Below are 21,769 nucleotides of genomic sequence, written 5' to 3'. Positions count from 1 at the left end.
TAACTGGTTTCTATTTTATATTTTAAAATGTAATTTATTCCCGTTTTGACAAATGTGAAGAAAAAAGTGATGACACACACACACTTCAAAACTGGCAAATATTTGAGAACAAAAAAGCAAGCATTAGAGTTTTATCTTATTGAGATGTCATTAGCCCACCTGGAATACAATTTCATTGGGGGGAAAAAGGGGCATTCACCCACCCACAGATCCTTAAACAGATGGAGTAACATTTTCCTGTAAACCCCAACATCTCTGCTAGTACAGACAGGTTCACTGGCAGCTCCATGGGGATGACTGTCAAAACAGCCAACACAACTGCGTCCAACAATATGTACAGGTGACGCACATATACAGAAAACAGTCACTGGTGATGAAAATTCAGTCTGTACTACACTGAGGATGTTCAGAAGTGTAGTGACGCATTCCCATCAGAACAATCATATAAACTGCCCTGCCAAAAAAACAAAATAAAAAAGTCCCTGTTTGAATTTAAAAAGGTAAATACTCTATGACTGGATCATTATTGCAGTGATTATTATGTTTCTAGCATGTTATATGTTTGACAACAGTTATTTTAACCCAGGGGTAGGCATGTTCATTCCTAGAGAGCCGCTGTCCTGCAGAGTTTAGCTCCAACCCTGAAAAAAAACCTTCAGCTGCCTATAGCCTTAATGTCCATACTATCCATCCTAAATAGTATGTGAGATTAAAATAAGTGTGTCCCAAAGCATAGTATGTTGAAAAGAGTATGCCAAAAGTCCCCGGATGGTCTACTATTTCCGGTAGATTTTCGAAGTGTGGATCTGTGCACACTATAAAGGCTAATATTGCCCACAACCCATTGCGCGTTGGACGAGGATTCAGTTCAGAACTACAAACACAAGTAAAAAGTGTTAAAAAACTACAAAACATGGTGGATATGTGCGATCGAAGCTGAGAGGTTTGAGTGACTAATAATCAGTTCAAACTGATAGAAAATATTTATTTATTGTTATCTCTGTTATTTTTCATCTGTAAATACCAATGTGGACTTTTATAAAGATCTGATTGGCCATTAACTTTTAAATGCATCATTATGCATTAATATGAGGAGAGTTCTCCACATGAAAGACCCACGACTGCAGATCAACATGGTACTGCATTTCACTCCGATACGGTATGAAATTAACTAAATGAAATGTGGAGGATGTAAGATGATTGACAGGTCAGTTTACGGTGACTGGATGCGGCAGAGAGCAAAGACGCGATTGTATGACATGATAGTATGTCCCAAAGCTTGTCTACTATTTTGCTACACACTCAAAAGTAAGTACTTTTTGTTCACAGAAAGAGTACATACTTTTAGGGCGTAGTATAAGTAGGCGAAATGGGACGCAGCAATAGTAATCCTGAAGAGCTTGATTAGCTTGTTCAGGTGTGTTTGATTAGGGTTGGAGCTAAACTCAGCAGGACAGCGGCTCTCTAGGACCGAACTTACCCCTGTTTTGACCCTAAAAGATGGAGTGTGTAGCTTTTCATTTTTTAAACAACCATGTAGGAAGACACATCATGGCCATATTCCAAGATGACAATGTCAAGATTCATCAGGCTCATATTGTGAAAGAATGGATGAAGAATGCTGGAGTAGACTTTACAGAGTGCTTGACTCAATACAAGATCTTGACCAAAAATCAATGCACCTCTTGATGGAAATACATTTTGGGATGTTATTTTAATCAATTTTTGGTCAAGATCTTGTATTGACAATGCAAGAGTTGAGCACTCTGTAAAGTCTACTCCAGAAAATAATCACAGCAAAAATTATCCAGTCAAAGACTCTTAAGTATTTGCTTATTTAAATCCAAACAGTGACTTTTTATCGGCCAGGCAGTATATAAGGAACACGCAGCCACATATCGATCTGCTGTGATAATGCTTTAGTATTTCTATGAGACAGTTTATTGATCTATGACTGTCAATGATTGACAGGTCTGTATGGCACATTCTCTCTGTGTACATGGAATACCATGATACAATGCCATTTTGCCAATTTTTATACTTGACCATACCATACAACAATATGTTGCTTTATGCGTAGTTCATGCAGTGTGATTTGAAATTTAAAGGTGCCTTAGAACTTTTTTTAAAAAGATGTAATATAAGTCTAAGGTGTCCCCTGAATGTGTCTGTGAAGTTTCAGCTAAAAATACCCCACAGATTTTTTTTTTATTCATTTTTTTAACTGCCTATTTTGGGGCATCATTATAAATGAGCCGATTCAGGGCTACTGGCTCTTTAATTCTCGTGCTCCACACCCACGGAGCTCGTGCTTGCCTTGAACAGGGCATAAACAAAGTTTACACAGCTAATATAACCCTCAAATGGATCTTTACAAAGTGTTTGTCATGTATGCGTCGCATTATGCGAGTATTGTATACTGTTATATTGTTTACATTTGATTCTGAATGAAATTGAGGCTGTGCTCCGTGGCTAACGGCTAATGCTACACTGTTGGAGAGATTTATAAAGAATGAAGTTGTGTTTATGAATTATACAGACTGCAAGTGTTTAATAATGAAAATAGCGACGGCTCTTGTCTCCGTGAATACAGTAAGAAACGATGGTAACTTTAACCACATTTAACAGTACATTAGCAACATGCTAACGAAACATTTAGAAAGACAATTTACAAATATCACTAAAAATATCATGTTATCATGGATCATGACAGTTATTATTGCTCCATCTGCCATTTTTCACTATTGTTCTTGCTTACCTAGTCTGTTGATTCACCTGTGCAGATCCAGACGTTACTGGCTGCCCTTGTCTAATGCCTTTCATAAATGTTGGGAACATGGGCTGGCATATGCAAATATTGGGGCGTACATATTAATGATCCCAACTGTTATGTAACAGTCGGTGTTATGTTGAGATTTGCCTGTTCTTCGGAGGTCTTTTAAACAAATGAGATTTATATAAGGAGGAGGAAACAATGGAGTTTGAGACTCACTGTATGTCATTTCCATTTACTGAACTCTTGTTATTTGACTATGCCAAGATAAATTCAATTTTTAATTCGAGGACACCTTTAAAAGTTTATACAATGATGTATGAGACAATGTTTTTGATGTATGAGACAATGTCCATATTTCTGAATTATATAATGCTTTTTTTTTTTTCAAACATTTTTGAGAAAACCATCAGACAACAGAGGTCAAATACTTACAAATTAAGTACACAACCATTCAAAAGTTTGGAGTCAGTAAGATTTTTGAATTTTAAATAAATTAATACTTTTATTCAGCAAGTATGCATTACATTGATCAAGTCACTGTGAAGACTTTTACTTTATTACTAAAAAAAATCGAGTATAAAAAAAAATCCTGAAAAATTATATTACATTTTTTTTTAACAACAATAAGAAATGCTACTTGAGCATCAAAACAGCATATTAGAATGATTTACGAAGAAGCATGTGAAACTGAGGGCCGAGTAAAATTCAGCTTTGCCATAACAGGAATAAATTTAATAAATAAATTACATAAAAACATTTAAAAATCTTACTGACCCCAAACTTTTGAATGGTAAAGTATGGGTAAAGTCACATTTAATTATTGCATACTTGCATCGAGATCAGTCAAATTACTGAAAGTATTGACAGGTCCTTTCATTTTATCACTCGCCTGAGGTTGTTTATTTGTTGCTTAAAGAATCGATTTAGCATCAACACTGAGATACGAGAGGCTGGTTCAGAGTACCGAAACCCAAATCTTGGTATTGATCCAACCCTAATGAGTGTATGTGCGTGTGTTTCTCCATTATCCACGGTGCTGGAGCTCGGCCTGCGATCTCTCCTCCCAGCTGCGTCTGGATCAGAGCTGACAGAACGCTCTGTGTTCCTTATAAGGACGCACACACTCACCCACTCCAGACGTTCACCTCATTCAGACAAACAGCTTGACGGAGAGAGAGACAGACAGAGAGAATGACATCTTAGCACCACGCACAGCAGCCTCTGCTTATTCTGAGATTAGCCATCCGAACACTTACTCCTCTGAGCTTTCCTGACCCTCTTATATGGAATGCAATTTCAGCTGGTCACCCTGTTGGGCACAGATTACAAAACCCACTGGTGAAAACAACCTTTAGCTGAATGCTACCCTTGTGTCCACAGAGTAATTGGATTCAAAAGTAATCTTATGTAACCACTATCTGTATAAACTGTGTCTATTGCTTCATTCTTGACCTTAATGCAAGTCACAAAGTTACTACTTGGTATTATCCACCGATATGGAAACAAAGAGCACAAGACAAAGAAGTCAATGTACCAAGCTATGTTAGCACTTTTGACTTTACTTAGAAAGAACTACAATATTATTTTATTTATAATTTATATTTCATTAAAATTTTAGGATCCCTTCATTCAAAGAGTACTAAGGTATTAATGCAGCTATTAATAAAATATAAAAAAATATTGATGGTAATCCGTTATTTGGATGATTCACTTTCAACTGAGTATGCAAAAAAAAAAAAAAAAAAAACACAAAGGAGCTGTTGTCTATAATAAGTCACCTGAGTTTGACAGTTCTGGGGTAATCACAGAGACACTTTCTCAGAGAAAAACTTAATGTGAAATATTCTTATAAATGAAATCTAGATGGAATGTTTAACAAAAGTCATTTGTACTCTTTGCATAGTGGAATTTAAATATAATAGTATGAAACTTCACTCATAAGCAAATACACCATAGTTTGTGCAAACATTAATGAGAAGTTAACAGAGAAAGTAACACAGACTCTACCAAGGCAAAATCAAATTCTTTCCATGTAACACTCATTGGGAATGACTAGACTATTCAGTAAATGAAAGTAGACTTGCTGAACCGGAGGGCAGAAGACATTCTGCTGTGTCATAACCACATGCTCTTGAACATTCTGAGCCCTCATTGTGAAATATTACTGCTGTAAATGAAGTGAGAAGAACTGAAGTCAAATAATGTAGGTTTTGCAGACACAATCTAAAGCATCTTAAACTTTTCCACAATATCTGCCAGGCAAGTAAAAACTCCCCACCGAACTGTGACTAGAAACACATCCAAACATCAGCCATAATTATAGACCTGTCTGAGGCTGGACATGATGTAACAGGCCCACGGCCAGCTGTTCTCTGTTCAGTATACAGCAAACGCAAGCTTACACACATACATTCAACAAAGTCCAGTTGCCAACGACGGAATTAGAGGCTCTACAAAGACCTGGATGAAAGAAAACTTCACACTTTTCCCACAATACACTGAGAAAAGGCGGCGATGCCACTCACCGACTCTGAAGTTGGGGGCGGTGAGTGTGTCCGTAGCGTGCCCGTTCTCACTGATGATAGTGGTGGTGTTGCCCTTCTGACAGCTGTTCTGACAGCGGCCATTGGTGCAGGTCATCTTGCAGATAGTCGGGGTGAAGACCACCTTGATCCGGCCAGTGTGGTTCCCTACTGCAGCCCAGCAGAGCAGAGACATCAACAGAGAGAAGAGAAAAAACTCCATCAGTCTGGACGGCATGGCTTTCATAAACAACTCAAAACGACTCTCTTTCACTTTTGTAGGCAGTGTCTGGCAGATCAGCTCAGGAGTTCAGCTTTAAGAAAGTGAAACGAGAGAGGGAGCGAGAGGGAGAGAGGCTGGAGAAAGTCTTTCTGTTGTCTTGTCTTTTCTTAGTCTCCTGTACGTGTTCCCCTGTGACTGTCTGATTCCTTTTTCGTCCATTCCCTCCTTTTCTCTGTCCTTGGTCCAATATCTCAGTCTCTGGAACATGAGGAGGTGACTGGTGAAAAAAAAAAATAGGAGCAAAAGAAAGAGAGAGAGAGAGAGAGAGAGGCCAGCAAACAACTCTGGGATCAGACCCAGTTCTTCTCGAAGGATTTGGATAAAGTGGCCACAACTCCAAGCCTTATACAGAGACGAAAAGAGGAATGTCGGCTTTTCCCAACTAACTTCTGATCACTTCCTTTGTATCTAAGGTTACCACTACTGATTGAAAATATTAACATTATGAAATATGTTATTGTCATATATATATATATATATATATATATATATATATATATATGCAGGGAAAACAAATTTTCCTAAATCTATCCTGAATCCTTTTAATGTAAATTATGTCACTTCCACCGGCAAAACAACGTGGGGGGAAAAAAAGTAAGTACGTACTTTAAATTACAGTCTGAACTCCTGGCATCATGGTCTCACTGAATATTTTCCAGTCAGCTATCTATCTGCAGACGGTTATGGCCTGTTTTCTGCTTGATTACCAGCCTGATTTTCTATCTGCTTCCTGTTTCTATTGTTTCTTGCTTTCTATCCCTTCCACTATCATTCATACTCCATTTATCCATCCAAAATGGCATCTTGTTAAAGAATTATTTCACCGAAAATTCTAAATGATGAACTACAAAAAATACTGTATATGATGATACGGTAATGTACATACAGTTTGTATATGATGTCTTCTGAAGTCATGACAGCTTTGAGTGAAATTTGAATGTAATTTGGATTGGTGTGATTATCCTATTCAAGTACTGTAGATGTAAGTCTACAAACATCTCTATCATAACGCTATGTCTCCCTCTGTTATGTAAAGCAAATCCACTAGAAGCAAACATGTAACCTTTCCTCAAAGATCAAACAATGTCTTCACAGATATCCGTCAGCTACAGATGACACCTACAGCTGTTATGAAGTGAGAGAGTAAGGTAAATTGAGGAAAGCACACAAAGTATACAGCAACAGTGAGAAGTAGACAACAGGAGACGAATGGCTTTACCAGAGCACCACACATATACACACACACAGAGAGAGAGAGAGAGAGGGCTGCTGACAGGCCGTCTCTGGTGTGGGACAGACCTCACCAGGTGCCAGACGCCTAAGACACTGAGAAACTAGTTAGTCTGACATCTACCTTTAACCACACACGCATGTTTACTTGACAAATCTAAACTACCACAGGAAATACCATAGACTTGTTTTTATATAAAACTACTTATAAAATCTCAGGTTTGATGATAGGATTTCAGCCCCCCTACCTGAATATGAGCTGATCTGGCTTAGAGGAATTACCTTTCATGCAGAAGATTGCAGATCTTGCTTTTTTTTTTTTTTTTTTTTTTAATAAATTAATATATCACCCGTTTCATCATCTATATTAGTATCTGACAAACTAAGTCAGATGTTAACACTTTAGTCTTTTTGAATGATTCATTAAAAGAATGGACCAAAATAATCATTTGCTTAGGAATCAGACTACTCTGATTTTTTTTTTTTTTTTACTGTTTTTTAATTGGTCTGCAAACCTGAGTAAAATGTGACTTTTTTAAGAATTGAGATCAATCAAAATAAGACTACGATTAATTAAAAGATCAATATTTTTACCCTACCCTACTTATGTGTGAACTCCTAACAGAAGCTGCGTTTCCACCGAAGGAACTTTTCCCAGGAGCTAGGGACTTTGGGGTGGTACTCGGTGTGTTTTGACGGCATGGACCAGGATCTAAATGAAGTTCCGGGTAAATTTACCCAATCAGACAGTCCCTGCAAGGTATGACAGTTGTGCCTAGAAGGGATACAGCTACATCCTGAAGCGATGCAAAATCTCACCATAAAATAACAGTAAATTAAATTTGCGATTCATCAGAGTGTGTTTTATTAACATCTACACCTACCCCAACAATAAACCTACACTTACAATAATGCAAATACAGTAATAAATTGTTATTCAGCATGACAAAAACGATGCAATATTGATGTGTGCATGCTCAGTAAGCCTTGGTAGGACAATTTGCTGTAGCTGTATCCCTTCTAGCCCCGAGCGGGTAGTACTTTGAAAAAGTTCAGGAACTTTCGAGGGTGGGACTTGCGCGCTGAACATGCTAATTGGTTGAGTTCACGCAGCATTTTGATTGGTTGACTTCATGCAGCATTTTATTTCAACCACCTGTTGCGGTGTGTGCAGTAAGAGTTGATTGCTATTTGAATCAACAATGGAGTTTAAAAAATACGATGGACCGATGATGAGGTTCAGGCTTATATGCAGAAGGCGAAATCCAGCGGGAACTGGAAAGTCGCGTGCAGTCCTACGTCACTGGAGTAATCTTTACGGTACTTTAGACCGCACTGGAAATGCAGACAGCAACAGAACTGGGGGGGAAGTTCCTGGGACAAATTGGTTCATTTGAATTGTGCTAGTTTGCATTAACTTATCTATGAATTATTTTTACCTTGGAAGACACCCAAATGTATGTTTTTGTCAGATTTAGCTTGAATTGAATGTAATGATATACAAATAGCATGTTTTACGAATATCAAGATTTCTGTTCAGATTGTAGATCTAATTCATCCCCCTCTATCCTTCAATCTCTAAATCCAATCAAAACTACAAAAGTAACCTGAGGTCAACAGGAAATCAGTCAGATGTTTGTCTCTTATGACCTTCAGACTAATGTAATGTAATATGTAAAGGTCTGTCTCCTCTGAGTGAACCCGGTCACTTCTGTATGATTCGACATCCAGTCAGAGTGTGGTTTGGCTGAGTTTCAAAGCAGTGAGAAATGGCATGTCAAACCACAACACCGTGCAAAAACAGTTACCCAATACACCACGGGCTCCTCCTTGCATTAGTATTACAGCAGAGCTCTGGCTGTATTTGGCTGAGTTGTGTAATGCTGCCAGTCTGCAGGACAGGAAGAGGGATAATAGATGTCAAGCTACAAATTAGTTCTGCCGCCCCACCGTCCCCTCATTCACATGCAGGACTACTGTGTCTAATCGTCTCACCTGCCTCCTAAGAGCACTTCCCTCAATGACCGTTTATCGTAAAGCTCTGTCATTTAATTTTCCCCCTGTCTCTCTCTTTTCTCCGGTTCTTGCCTTCCCTTATGGCTGGGCTTTTATCTAAAATTACCCAGAGAAAATTAGGCTAATAACTCACTTTAGACAGTGCAGCGCACAAGGCAATGCTTAAGTCTTTATATGATTTCAACCAGAGGATCCGCTTAAAAAAAAAGAAAGAAAAAAAAAAAAAAAAAGCAATGGGGCCATAACTTAAGGGCTAACCTGAAGCAATACAGAATTACAAAAAAATGAGACTCTAGCAGAAGTGCCAAGAGAAAGGATGTGAGAAAGTGGGGTCTAAAACGCACATGCCTGTGGTTGTGAACCATCTCACCACTAATTTGTACTTTGGATTCCCACACCTTTTGATCAATGAATTTCCTTAACTTTTCCATGACATTTCCATTTCCCTGTTGTTTGTGATGGATAAAGATGTTTTAAAATCATTTTATAGATGTAGTAACCGCATAGAGCAATTCTAGACTAGATTAGCTGGAAAAAACCTTGACTTATATTGAAAAGTCATGGAAATTTCTATAATATCATAAATTTCCATGACACTTCCATTCTTGGAAATCACAGTTTTAATATTCGTCTTTAATATTGATGACAGAGGGAGACCTGTTCTATCGTCGTCTTCAACTCTACTACTGCTGTATAACAAAATCGTCAAAACCGACACAGAGCTAAACATTTCTAAGCGAGTCAGACATGCTGTCACTCTCCTCATGGAATGTTCCACGGTGTGTGTGATCTATCATTCCGTCAAACACCCGGGGCTTCCTGCAGAGTCAGCGAGACTTGTTGAAAAATAAAAACTGATACATGAAATAACATTTTGAGATGCTGATGTCACTAGATCTTAAATTTCTCCAACAGAAAGTGATGCTTTGGGATTGCATCAACATGTCAAAATTATAGAGAGTGGCAGCCAAGACATACACTACTGTTCAAAACTTTGAGGTTGGCAAGACATTTTTAAAAGTTTTTGAAAGAAGTCTATAATGCTCTCCAAGGCTTGATTTATTAAAAATAACTGTTTTGTATTTGAATATATTTTAAAATGTAATTTATTCCTGTGATGGTAAAGCTGAATTTTCAGCAGCTTAATATTTTTGTGGAAACTGTGATATATATTTTTCAGGATTCTTTGAAAAATAGAAAGTTCAAAGGCAAATTTTGTGAGATAATAAATGTCTTTACTGTCTCTTTTAATCAATTAATGCATCATTGCTAAATAAAAGTTTCCATTTATTTAAAAAAATCATACTTAGCCCAAACTTTTGAACAGAATGGTATATGTCAAATAGAGGTATGAATGCCACTCAAACATCAATCTAATCAAAACGATGTTATTGCATTTTGTGACCTAACCTCACCACTCAATCATGAACAATCTCACCAACTACTCTAAATGTCATATATTATTTTTAAGTTTCTTTGGAAGTTAAAGCTGTATTTAGAGTCACTGTTATGAAAATACTGTAAGTTATAAAGATTTTACCATTTTAAGGTTTTTTTTTTTTCATCTTTTAAGCATCTTTGATTCCCTCTTAAAGGGTAGTTCACCCAAAAATGAAAATTCTGTCATTAATCACTCACGCTCATGCCGTTCCACACCCGTAAGACCTTTGTTCATCTTCGGAACACAAATTAAGATATTTTAGTTGAAATCCGATGGCTCCGTGAGGCCTTCCTAGGGAGCAATGACATCTCCATGATTCAGATCGCGTGTCAAACTGCCAACGGCTGAAATCACGTGACTTTGGCGCTCCGAACAGCAGATTGGACACACTGATTCATTGTGCTCCGATGCTTCTCGAAGCAGTGTTTTGAAATCACCCATCACTTTATAAGTCGTTTTTTTTTTTTTTTTTTTTTTTTTTGGCGCACCAAAAATATCCTCGTCACTTTATAATATTAATACTGAACCACTGTACTCACATGACCCGATTTAAATATGTTTTTAGTACCTTTATGGATCTTGAGAGAGGAAATGTCTTTGCTCCCTATGAAGGCCTCACGGAGCCATCGGATTTCAACTAAAATATCTTAATTTGTGTTCCGAAGATTAACAAAGTTCTTATGGGTGTGGAACAGCATGAGGGTGAGTAATTAATGACAGAATTTTTCATTTTTGGGTGAACTAGCCCTTTAACCCAAAGGGTTAGTGGTCTTGTGTGCTTACTGTTTTTATAAAAGTGTTAAAAGCAATAATTAGTTACACTTATTAATAATAGTAATAATCAGTATAAATAATTTGGTGTCCTTGTTACATATGTTACATGTACTTACCATAGTAATAAAAGCAAATTTTGCATAATTACATGCAACTAACCCTCAACCAAATCCTAATCCTACCCTAACCTTATAGTAAGTACGTTGTTAATTAATATGACTCAGTACTTATATATATAATTACACTGTAACAATGACAGCTTAAAATAAAGTGTAACCAATACTTCTTCTATCAAGTAAATACACTGCAAAAAATCATATTCTTTCTTTGTTTTTGTCTTGTTTTCCAACACAGTAATATCTAATAATCCTTAAAATGAGATGTATTCACTTGAGAAGCAAAATGCCACAAGGATTTACATCTTTCAGATGTTTTTGCTTAAAACAAAAATAAAACATTTTTACAGTTGGGGTAAGAAAAATGATATTGTTTTTCTTTTTAAAATATATTATTTACTTACCCCAAAGACAACTATATCTTGTTTTAAGCAAGCACATCACAAAATTTGGCTAGATCTCTCTGAAAGCAATACATAAAACCTTCAGAAAAATTATTTTGGTTCTTAGGTAAATGTATCTTCTTTCAAGGATGTTTATATAACTACTGCAAAACAAGACAAAAACACATAGAAAAATACTTCTTGCAGTGTATGGGGCAGGTTAGACAACAACGTCAAACATCACTGGTTTTCACATGTGTCATATTTGATCAAATTTTCCATAAATACTGACATAAATTTCAGTCTGTACCTCAGGCATATCAATCATATGGCTTCATAAGACTTAGAATATAGTCCAAAACACTTATAAACTACTTTACAGTGCTTTTTAATGTGCTGCAAAAGATCTAAAAAAAAAAAAAACACAACATTGCATACAAAGAGATCCAGCACTAGATGGATTTGTCCTTACCGTGAATTGGGTTGTGTCCAACTGAAAGCGGGATGGCCCGGTTCAGGTTAGGTCCGACACCATGCACCTGCGTGTGAGTGTGGTAGTTTTTCTGTTGGACCATAAACTTCTGTGTTTTGCTCTGGTGCATCGTCATTGAAACTGGGTTTTGCACTCTGCAAGATACACAAGATGCAAACGTTAAAAACAAAAATGTCAACATCTTGCGTTACAGTTTGTGTTTTTTACCGTAACTTTTTCTTCCCATCTCTCTGCGTTTCTGTTACAATGATTTACATCCATATTGAAAATTCTATTCATATTCATGTATTCATTAATTCATGTGGTTTTCACTTTGATTAATAACCTGCTCAAGGCCATATGGAAAACCACAGTACCCTGAACAAACAGACATGCTTCTGGTTACATGTAAATGAAACCAATCACTTGCAACATACAAAACACATCTGCAGTCACAAGGATTGAAGTGATTTTTCATTATGTTTATCACACATACAGTTAAATGTCATTTGTACAAACGCATACTGCAAACACATGGACAAAAATCAATCATAACACATCACGTCGCAGCATAGCACTCTCTCTCTCTTCTTTCTGATACAACCATAGTTTCTCTGTAAAATCCTTTTGTTTTCTTTCATGTCTGTGAATCAGAATAAAATTCACTGGCCTCACTTATGAGGAATTAAAAGTGTCCAATACACAACTGAGTTCAATACAGTTTGACATTAGCATGCTATATGTGACATGATGCTCTAGGCATAGGACTAAAATAGTTTTTAATTTTAATTTGATGGTACTTTTACACATTTCAGTACTGACTGAAATAAATTTATTTTAGTCAATTACCATCTAGAATGCATTTTATTCAGTTTGTTGCAATGCATCCTAGTATTGCATTTTCTGCCAATGTTGTTATTGCTCACTAAAATAATGCAGAAAAAGAATAAAATATAAACATAGGAAGGTCTCTTAAAATGCTTTCTAGGTAGTCTGCTCACTAGTTTTTGGGAAAGACTACACAACACAATGTCAAAACCAAATACAGCTAAATTCCCTGAAAGAACTCTGTAAAGGGATTACGGATACTGATAATTATCAGCTACGTCTGTGTGAAAGTATTGAACATCTTGCTAATATAAAGAGACAAAACAGCACACAGCTGTGAGGAAACGGATGTGAAATGTAATCGAATATAAAAGTCTTTCATGCATCTATTAAGATGAAGAAAACAGGAATGCGGTCACTCAGAATCACAGATGGTAAGCCTCATATAAGACGATGACGCACAGGACTAAATCAGGGTCAGCATCTCAGAATAACAGCGCAGACCTCAGATCTGTCTGAATGGTGTCTGTACTTTTAGGGATAGTCCACCCAAAAACCATTTGGGTTCTTAGTGCATTTTTTGTCCATACAATAAAAGTCAATGGGAGCTGAAACCGATTGGCTAACATTCTTCTAAATATCTTCTTTCACAGAACATCATTCATGTTTGGAATTACATGAGGATATGACAGAATAATTATTTTTAAGTATCTCTTTAAGCAGCCGCGGCTCGTCTGTAAGGGCAGATGGGGCAGTGCCCCACCAAAATATTCATCCAAGCACAGACAAGCATAAACTGAATTGTAAATGTGTTCAGCATTCTGCAACAAATATTTTTCAGATTTTAAATAAGAACATGAGCAGGATATATTAAAATTTAACAAATGGCTTCAGCAGGTATGTATTATGATATATTAATCGCAGCAGCGGGTGCGTGTGTTCAGCGATTACAATATAAAGCTTACAAAATGTTTATCATACACTAGCGCCAGTGTCGCTACTGCCTTTAAGGGCTGTTCTCATTGATTGAAATGGACTTGCAGATAAAAAGCGACTGGATATCACTAATTTTCGATGACTGACAGATACTGCAGAGCTCAGCTTTATGCAAACGAGCAGTGACATGGTGTGACAACAACCAATGAGAGTGCAGGCAGCGTCCACCGCCTTTCAGTGTGAGCCAGGCTTTAGACATAACAACATGCTTTTTATCCACAACAACCCCACAACAAAGCAACATCTGTGGACAAAGTTTATAAACAGAGTCTGAACAAATCAAATGTTCAAATGATCAAATGTAAGGAGCAGACACACAAAAACGAGCAAACAAAATGAGAATATTTAGAGGGAAAGTGTAAACAGAGGTCATTTTCCCCCAGTGTTCTCTCATCTTGTCTTTCACACCATTCAAGTCTGCCTCTCCATCTGACTTTCATCTCTCGTTTGATGTTCTTAGAGAGGTCTCATTTTGAAATGTATGTTTGTACTGTTCTTAATGTCATGCAATGTGCTGTAATGCATAGTTTGTCATCCTCCCTCACAGTCTCCTACATATAATAGTTTATTTCCATGCCATGCATGTGTACCAACAGACACAAACAACTTAAAGACCAGCCAATTATCTCAGTGTTTACAACTCTGGGGTTGAATAACACAAACTCGCACAACTATGGACCCATACACGCACACATGAAAAGGTTTTAGCATCTATTTTGTATTCTAGATATAACTATGGGAATGTGAATGCCAACATATTTGGAAACACAAGTCAAGCCTTGAACAAGGCCTAATCGAATTTGTCTGGGAAAAAAGCATTTAATAGCTTCTAGCAGTTGAGTTTGAGACCTCCATTCAGACCAGAACAGCACAAACAAAATTGGCATATGGTTCCCAGCATAGTTGCTGGAAAAACATGGCCATGCTTATTCACCAGCTAGACCAGTAATAACCAGCATAAACCATCCTGAACCAGCAAGAAAACTCAAGCTGGTCTTTTCATCAGTAAAACCTGTTACACCCCATAAACATAGAACATAACACCCTACAAAGAGCAGACCACACACAAAGAAAGAGCGTAAAATGTTCTTGAACAGGTGAAAAGCAATGAGCTGGGTAAGTGCTTATAAACACACACCATCACATGTCCTAAACACTGGAACCTGATATATGGTAAGAACTCCAACTGGAGGAAGATGTGTTAGAAGCTTTTCCTCATGCCTCTCTTTTTCTTTCCATCCTTTGTATGCATACATGTACACTATGCAGACAATTAATTACACCACTAAGCAACCTTAAAGCTGCAATCCGTAAGTGTTCCCTCTTTGTCGCCATCTCTGTTTGAAACCTACAATTGCAGTTATAGATATTAAATATGGATATTTTTCTTACAAAAAATGCATCCCTTCGCTTCAAAAGGCCTTTATCAACACTCCTGAGTCGTATGGATTACTTTTTTTTATGGATGGATGCATTTTTTTCTGTCTTCAGAATTTGGCCTACCATTCACAACCGTTATAAACCTTGGAGGATATTTTGAAATATATCTCGGATTGTGTTAGTCTGAAAGAAGATAGTCATATACACCTTCGATGGCTTGAGGTTGAGTAAATCATGGGATTATTTTAATTTTTGGGTGAACTATTCCTTTAAGGCTAAAGATAGTTTTGAACACTGGCTTGTTCTGTGCCTGCTCAAAAAATTGATTTTGGTTAATTTTTTAACCAAAAAAGTTACATTTAAATGTCTCTTCAATGCGACCACTAAATGCACAAACACATACATAAAATTAAATTTTAAAATATATTACAATACAAAAAAAGTTATTTGAAAATGTTATAATATTTCACAACACCATGGATTTTGGACCTTGGTGAGCAGAGACTTCTTCCAACAACATTACCCCAAAATTTTCAACTGTATTGAAATATTTCTGTGTATGCTCTCAGAAAATTTAAGAATGCATTTGCAGAGTGTGATGAAATGCTGTACAGGAGAGGCTGTACAAAAATCCTTATGGATATGGATGGACGTGTATTACGCTAATTTGTAACTGCACTTCATTTAGAACAATCCAGCTTTATAAACATTAGAACGAGGGAATGAGCAAATTTAATGTATGAGAATTTTACGTGAGAACCTTTTCTGCCCACCTAAGTAAGAACACTTGTGCGCAATTACTAATGAATGCAGCCCAATGCGGTGATGCTGGGTGTTTGGCTGATTGTTTGGGCGTTGACTAAGCAAGCACTATTACTAATAAAGCCAAGGGCATTTATAATTTTAAAGCCAGCACTCATGAACTTCCTAATAAGCTATATTACCAGACCTGGTGTGGAAAGAGCTGTGAGTTTCCTGCACATGTAGACAGGAAAACTTAATTGTGTGTGTTTGTGAGGGAGGCCAGCTGGCTTATTCTAATCTCCTCCAAGAGGACTGTAATACACCATGACTGTCTCTCATGTTCTTATGCCAGCGGGCATCTCATAGCTCTTCCTCAACAGGTGCACAATCTGGCGGCCACAGCGACGGGGAGGACATGGGTATCTTTTATTGTCTCTCGCTTTCTCTCCCATTGCTCCCGGGCTTCTCGTCTGACAGGTGTCTGGACAGGTCTAACGCACTAAACCCGAGGTGCTCCATGAATCCAGACACTGGTTCACTGCCAGGCTGCATTTCAGCTTAAAACCAAACAGCACAAGAAACCTGACCGGCCCAACACCTGTGGATCACTGCAACAGTTCAAACACATACACACAAACACACTGCACCAACCACACAGAGCCTCTCTAAATACATACACACACCCCCACAAACCACACATGCACACTCTTTCTAAATACCTAACCACACACAAACACCAACTATGAACACACGGGTCCTCCCTAAAACACCAGACCTATTGAAATGCTCTCATACATAAATGAGGACAGCATTTATAAAAATATCAATCTGTAAGACACTTAGGACTCTGACGTAAAGCCCAAGCTCCCAGAACCGCAGCTGAGACAGACAGCGTAAGACTATCCCTGACGAGAACCCTCCCTGAAGGGCTGACTGGATGCTTTCAGCGCCACATCACACACGTGTGTAAAATGTACACAGCACATTTGATGTATGGGTGTGAAATGCAGCATTCTCTTACACTTGTTATTGAATGTTCAGCAGACGGTGATATAAATCTGTGAATACATGTGCGGCGTAATGTAAATCATCTTAAGGAAACCATTGGGTTTGTGCCCAGATGTGCTCTGTGGCCCAGACTATTTTTTTCTGTATGTTTAGCTGAGACAGCTGAGCACTGTTCAGGTTATAATTGTCTTCCTGCTCAAATGTGGACCACCAAAAGGGATGGAGATTATGTTTGAGAGCAAAGCACTCTTCAATTTTGTCAATTTTAACAAATATCTCATTGAGTTGCACACTTTCATGTCACTTTCATTAGGGGTGTAGAAAACTACATATTAAAAAAAAAAAAAAAAAAAAAATCTACTAGTGGGTTGATCGAATGACTAGTTGACTATTCAGTCTTAAGGAGAAAAATGACTCAAGACTGAAAAATGAAAGGTTTGTCATTGTTTACTCACCCTGTATAGACAAAACAAAATATCTTCAAAATATCTTCTTTTGCGCCATCTCAGAGAGGTTGTAAAATTATGTAATAGCTCACAGTAAGCACACCAAGTAAAAAAAAAAAAAAGAAAAATAATATAAAAAAGAAAAAAAGCGTTTATTTGAAATAGAAATCATTTGTAATATTACAAATGTATTTACGGTCACTTTTGATCAATTTAATGTGTCCTTGCTGAATAACAAAAAAACGACTTTTCAACAATATAGTGATGGGCCTTTATAATATTAAGGTACAACCACCGAACTCACATGAACTGTTTTAAATATGTTTTTAGGACCTTTATGGATCTTGACAGAGGAAGTACCATTGCTGTGAATGCAGGCCTCACTGAGCCATCGGATTTAATCAAAATATCTTAATTTGTGTTCCGAAGATGAACGAAGGTCTTACGGGTGTAGAACAACATGAGGGTGAGTAAAAAATGGCATTATTTTCATATTTGGGTGAACTAACCCTTTAACAACATTTAAAAAGAACTCTATAAGGCCCTGTGAGAAATGAGTTTAATATGTTAGGATGAAACTACTCTAATATTTTCTTTAATATGAAATGAGGTTTGCAGACGAGCAGTTAACTGAACAAACTGTGTGGTCTGCATTCAAATATTTCAATAAAAACCACAACAAAAGAACAACAGGATCTTTTATTGCCTCCACACATCACTACAGCAGGCCAGTAAGAGAAAAATTTTTACTAAGAACAAAGCCAGACCATTTAGGTATAGTGATCCCAGCTGATTTCCACCCACAGTGTGTCTTCTGGTAGACAGGTTAGATCAGCAGGGCATCTGTTTACATGTGCCGTCATGAAGAGGAACCTGTCTGAGACTGGAACTGAATCCGCTCGCTTCTGGATTCAGAATGCCCTCAAAAGAGCCAGTCAGCACTCATTGCTGCTCCTGTGGCAATGAAGCCACATATTTTGCTTTGAAAAAAAAATTCACTAATGTTTATTTGCCCTAAGATTATTCTGCGCATGGGGAGCAGGAGTATAATGAGCTGTTTATATTGAATTTTATGACACTGGGCAGAGATTCAGAGTAAATCCTGGTAATATGAATTGTAATTATGGTTTTTGGAGCATAGTGGTTGGACACATGTGATGCGGCTCTGCTCACTTCTTCTAATGCATCTATTGAAGCTTGGCAATATATTAACTTGGAATGTGAAAACTACATATTTTCAAAATCAAATAGCCTTGCCTGAATGGTCTGAAAGAGCATGGTACTTGAAAGAACCACATTAAAAAATGGAATAAAACTATAAAATAACACTATACACTAACATTCAAAAGTTTAAGGTCGGAAAGAAGTCTCATGCTTGTTGTGCTACTTGATTTTTGTAGAAACCATATTTTTTTCAGGACTCTTTGATGAATATAATATTCAAAAGAACATAATTTATTTTTCTTATTTTTTAAGTTTTTTTGTCACTTTTGATAAATGTTGGTGTCCTTGCTGAATAAAAGTATTAGTATAAAAATCTTATTGATCCAATCTTTTGAACTGTAATGTACAGAGTATATATATAAATATATATAGACCATAATAATAAACAATGTTATATTTGCTAGTGAGCAACTTGTACTGCATTTGCAGTCCACTAAATTAGAATAGCAGAGAATGCAATTTGTAAACAGGGAAAGCACTACAATATATTGTAATACTGAGCTACAATTGAAGAAAAATTAATAAATTAATATGTAGACCAAGATCATATGAAGCTTTGTTTTCGAATTTCACCTGTAATGAACATTTAACATAAATTCTATACGTACAAATCATCCAACTACTAAGTCCACAGCTGCATCAGAGAGAAGATGAGAGTGAGAGGGGGATGTCAAAGAGGGAGAGAGAAAGTTATAAACATAAGCTCCAATTCCAGTCTCAACAAAATAGCTGGCGCGACCTTGCACACTGGCAGACGTGCTGTAATTAAACAAAAAAAAAAACAAAAAAAAAGATGCAGAGAGATTTTTTTACTCTCTCTCTTTCAATCAAAACTGAACAGCTACATAGGTCTGAACTCCCATGATCTCCAGATGTTGCTTATTTTCACATAAACAACTTTTACATGTCCATTACTTTCTCTATCTCCTACTTCACTCTGTCATCTCTGTTTCTCTCTCGCTTCCTGTACCACTCTGCCTATTCTCCTCCTTTCATAATATCAGGACTCTGACCATCTCAGTTTTCCATTTCCTTCTCCCACTTTTTTGACCACTTTGTCTATTCTTCTCCTTCCGCACTTATCCTCTTGTTATTCCCAGAATCTGGCTGAATCCGCTGCGGTTCCTCCCTCATGCTCGGCGAGACGCTACACAGCTCTCTCTTCTAATGAACCCAGTGACCCACATCAGGATGGTCTCTTCTATATCGTCTGCAGATGGATATACATTTTTGTTTCCTAGACACCAGCAGACACAATGTTATCACTGATGCGTAACACTTACAGTGCATCTCAATCAGCTCCCTAGCTTCCAAGGTCATGAACCAGTATATAATGAACACAAATTTGGGAACTGGTAAGGACAGAAAGGACCCTGGCTCACTATACACTGGCACTATGACTCTTTTCCAGCGACATGTCAACGTCCTCATTGTACACTGTCATAAACCACTTGCATGTCTTTTCTGACTCACTTTTCAAGATTCAGTTACACTGCTGCAAACATAAACATAAAACATTATGAAATACAAATCTTTTCACAAAGTCTCTGTGATGCACTAATTAAACAAAAAGAAAATTTCTGTACTTTGAATCTGTATTATGACTGGTAGCGCAAAGGCTTTCTTATCACACGCCCACAGCATGTCGTCTTAGGCAATAGAGTAAGAGGCACAGCAGCAGTAGGTTCTAAGGAAGGAACGTATGTTCCCTGATAAACCCCAGATAATTGCTCACTTGGAACCATGGGCAGGTTACTTTCCTCAGCATCTGTTGTGGAGTCGGGTAGATCTTAATGAGTAGCAGTACCCCCTGGAATGGCTTGGAGATGTTTGCAATTGCAACTTTGCAAGGTCTCCATGGTCAGTTGACACATAGTATGACCTCAGCTGTTCAGTTTGACGACTTACAATCCCTTTTGTCATCCACTCCTTTTCACTATCCAACTTTAGTCCCCAGGACGAAGCGGCGTTAAGGATCTAGCATTATGTCATCAATGTTATCGCTTTGTGATTTTTAGCTTCCACTTTTCAAGTCAGGCCATTCACGGGCCAAGCTACTTGCCGTCACTGTAACTTTAGTCCTGAGGGGCCAACCCATGAGAAGATGCAATGGAGTGCATCCTGTAGTTGCTATTGGAGTTACCCTATATGTGAGAAGAGGCAAGAACGGGTCGTCCTGCTTCAGTATCTTCTTTGCCGTCTAAACAGCCTTTCATGCTTTTCCGTTTGATTGTGGAAAGTGATGACTGGAGGTCACATGAACAAAGCCATACTGTCCTGCAAATGTCTTAAACTCAACTGATATGAACTGTTGAGCGTTGTCAGAGCACAGCCTTTCTGGGATGCCAAAATGTGCAAACATCCTCTTTCATTTGCCAGTTACTCTCTTGCTTGTCATGTCCGCCAAGTGTGCTATTTCAATACATCTTGAAAAATAGTCCACTACTACAAGGTATTGATGGCCACCTTCTTTGCAGAGATCTATCCCAGGTTGTCTCGATGGACCTGGGGGTAACTTTGTCACCAGCAATGGCTCCTGGCCTACTAATCTGACACAACTGGCACGCGGATACCCAACTCCCATACTGATAGGCGAGCTTGCTTGTGACACTTACTAAGTCCTCGGTGGCCTTCATGAATGCGAGTAAGTACTTCATCCCTCATTTTGATTCCCATGCAGGAGAAGCCCTGTCGACTCACTAAAAAAAACCCTGTTGGCTAAAGCAGAATTGCAAATTGACAGGCACCACTATTACATGTTTAGGCCACCCTTGCCGGACATATTAAAGCATACTTTTCAGATCCTCAGGTGCAGCCGGCAAGTGCTCCTGAACTCCAGCTATGTAGGCTTGATCACGTCGTAATATGGCAGCATAGGGCCGCAACCAACATATATTTCACATTCGTGAATGCCTCCTCTTGACTCCTGTCCCATCTCCACACTGCATCGGCTCTAAGTAAGTCATACAGTGGCTGTAACACAGTAGCACTGCGTGACAGGTAACAGCAAAACAAATTAATAATACCCAGCATCCACTTTAACTCAGTCAGATTTTGAGGTTTGCTGAGGTCCAAAATAACACAGACCTTCTGGGTTGGGCCTGATGCCCTCTTGACTGAGACTGTGTCC

General features: G+C 37.8%; 1 protein-coding gene across 5 annotated transcripts in view; it reads right to left on the bottom strand.

The window, feature by feature from the left end:
• The window catches only part of ltbp1 (latent transforming growth factor beta binding protein 1), a 103,274-nt gene that overhangs the window by 58,330 nt on the left and 23,175 nt on the right, over nt 1–21,769 (bottom strand). For all 5 annotated transcript variants that reach the window (XM_067366561.1, XM_067366564.1, XM_067366562.1 and 2 more), the window contains exons 4-5: nt 12,014–12,168; nt 5,302–5,469 (exon numbers count right to left, since the gene is read on the bottom strand). In XM_067366561.1, the coding sequence (XP_067222662.1) occupies nt 5,302–5,469; nt 12,014–12,168 (323 nt within the window). The remainder of the gene's footprint in view (nt 1–5,301; nt 5,470–12,013; nt 12,169–21,769) is intronic.

Source organism: Chanodichthys erythropterus, chromosome 18, assembly GCF_024489055.1.
Source record: "Chanodichthys erythropterus isolate Z2021 chromosome 18, ASM2448905v1, whole genome shotgun sequence".
NCBI classification, from domain to species: Eukaryota; Metazoa; Chordata; class Actinopteri; order Cypriniformes; family Xenocyprididae; genus Chanodichthys; species Chanodichthys erythropterus.
Note: the sequence above shows the minus strand (reverse complement) of the source record. Positions and strands in the feature narration are given on the sequence as shown.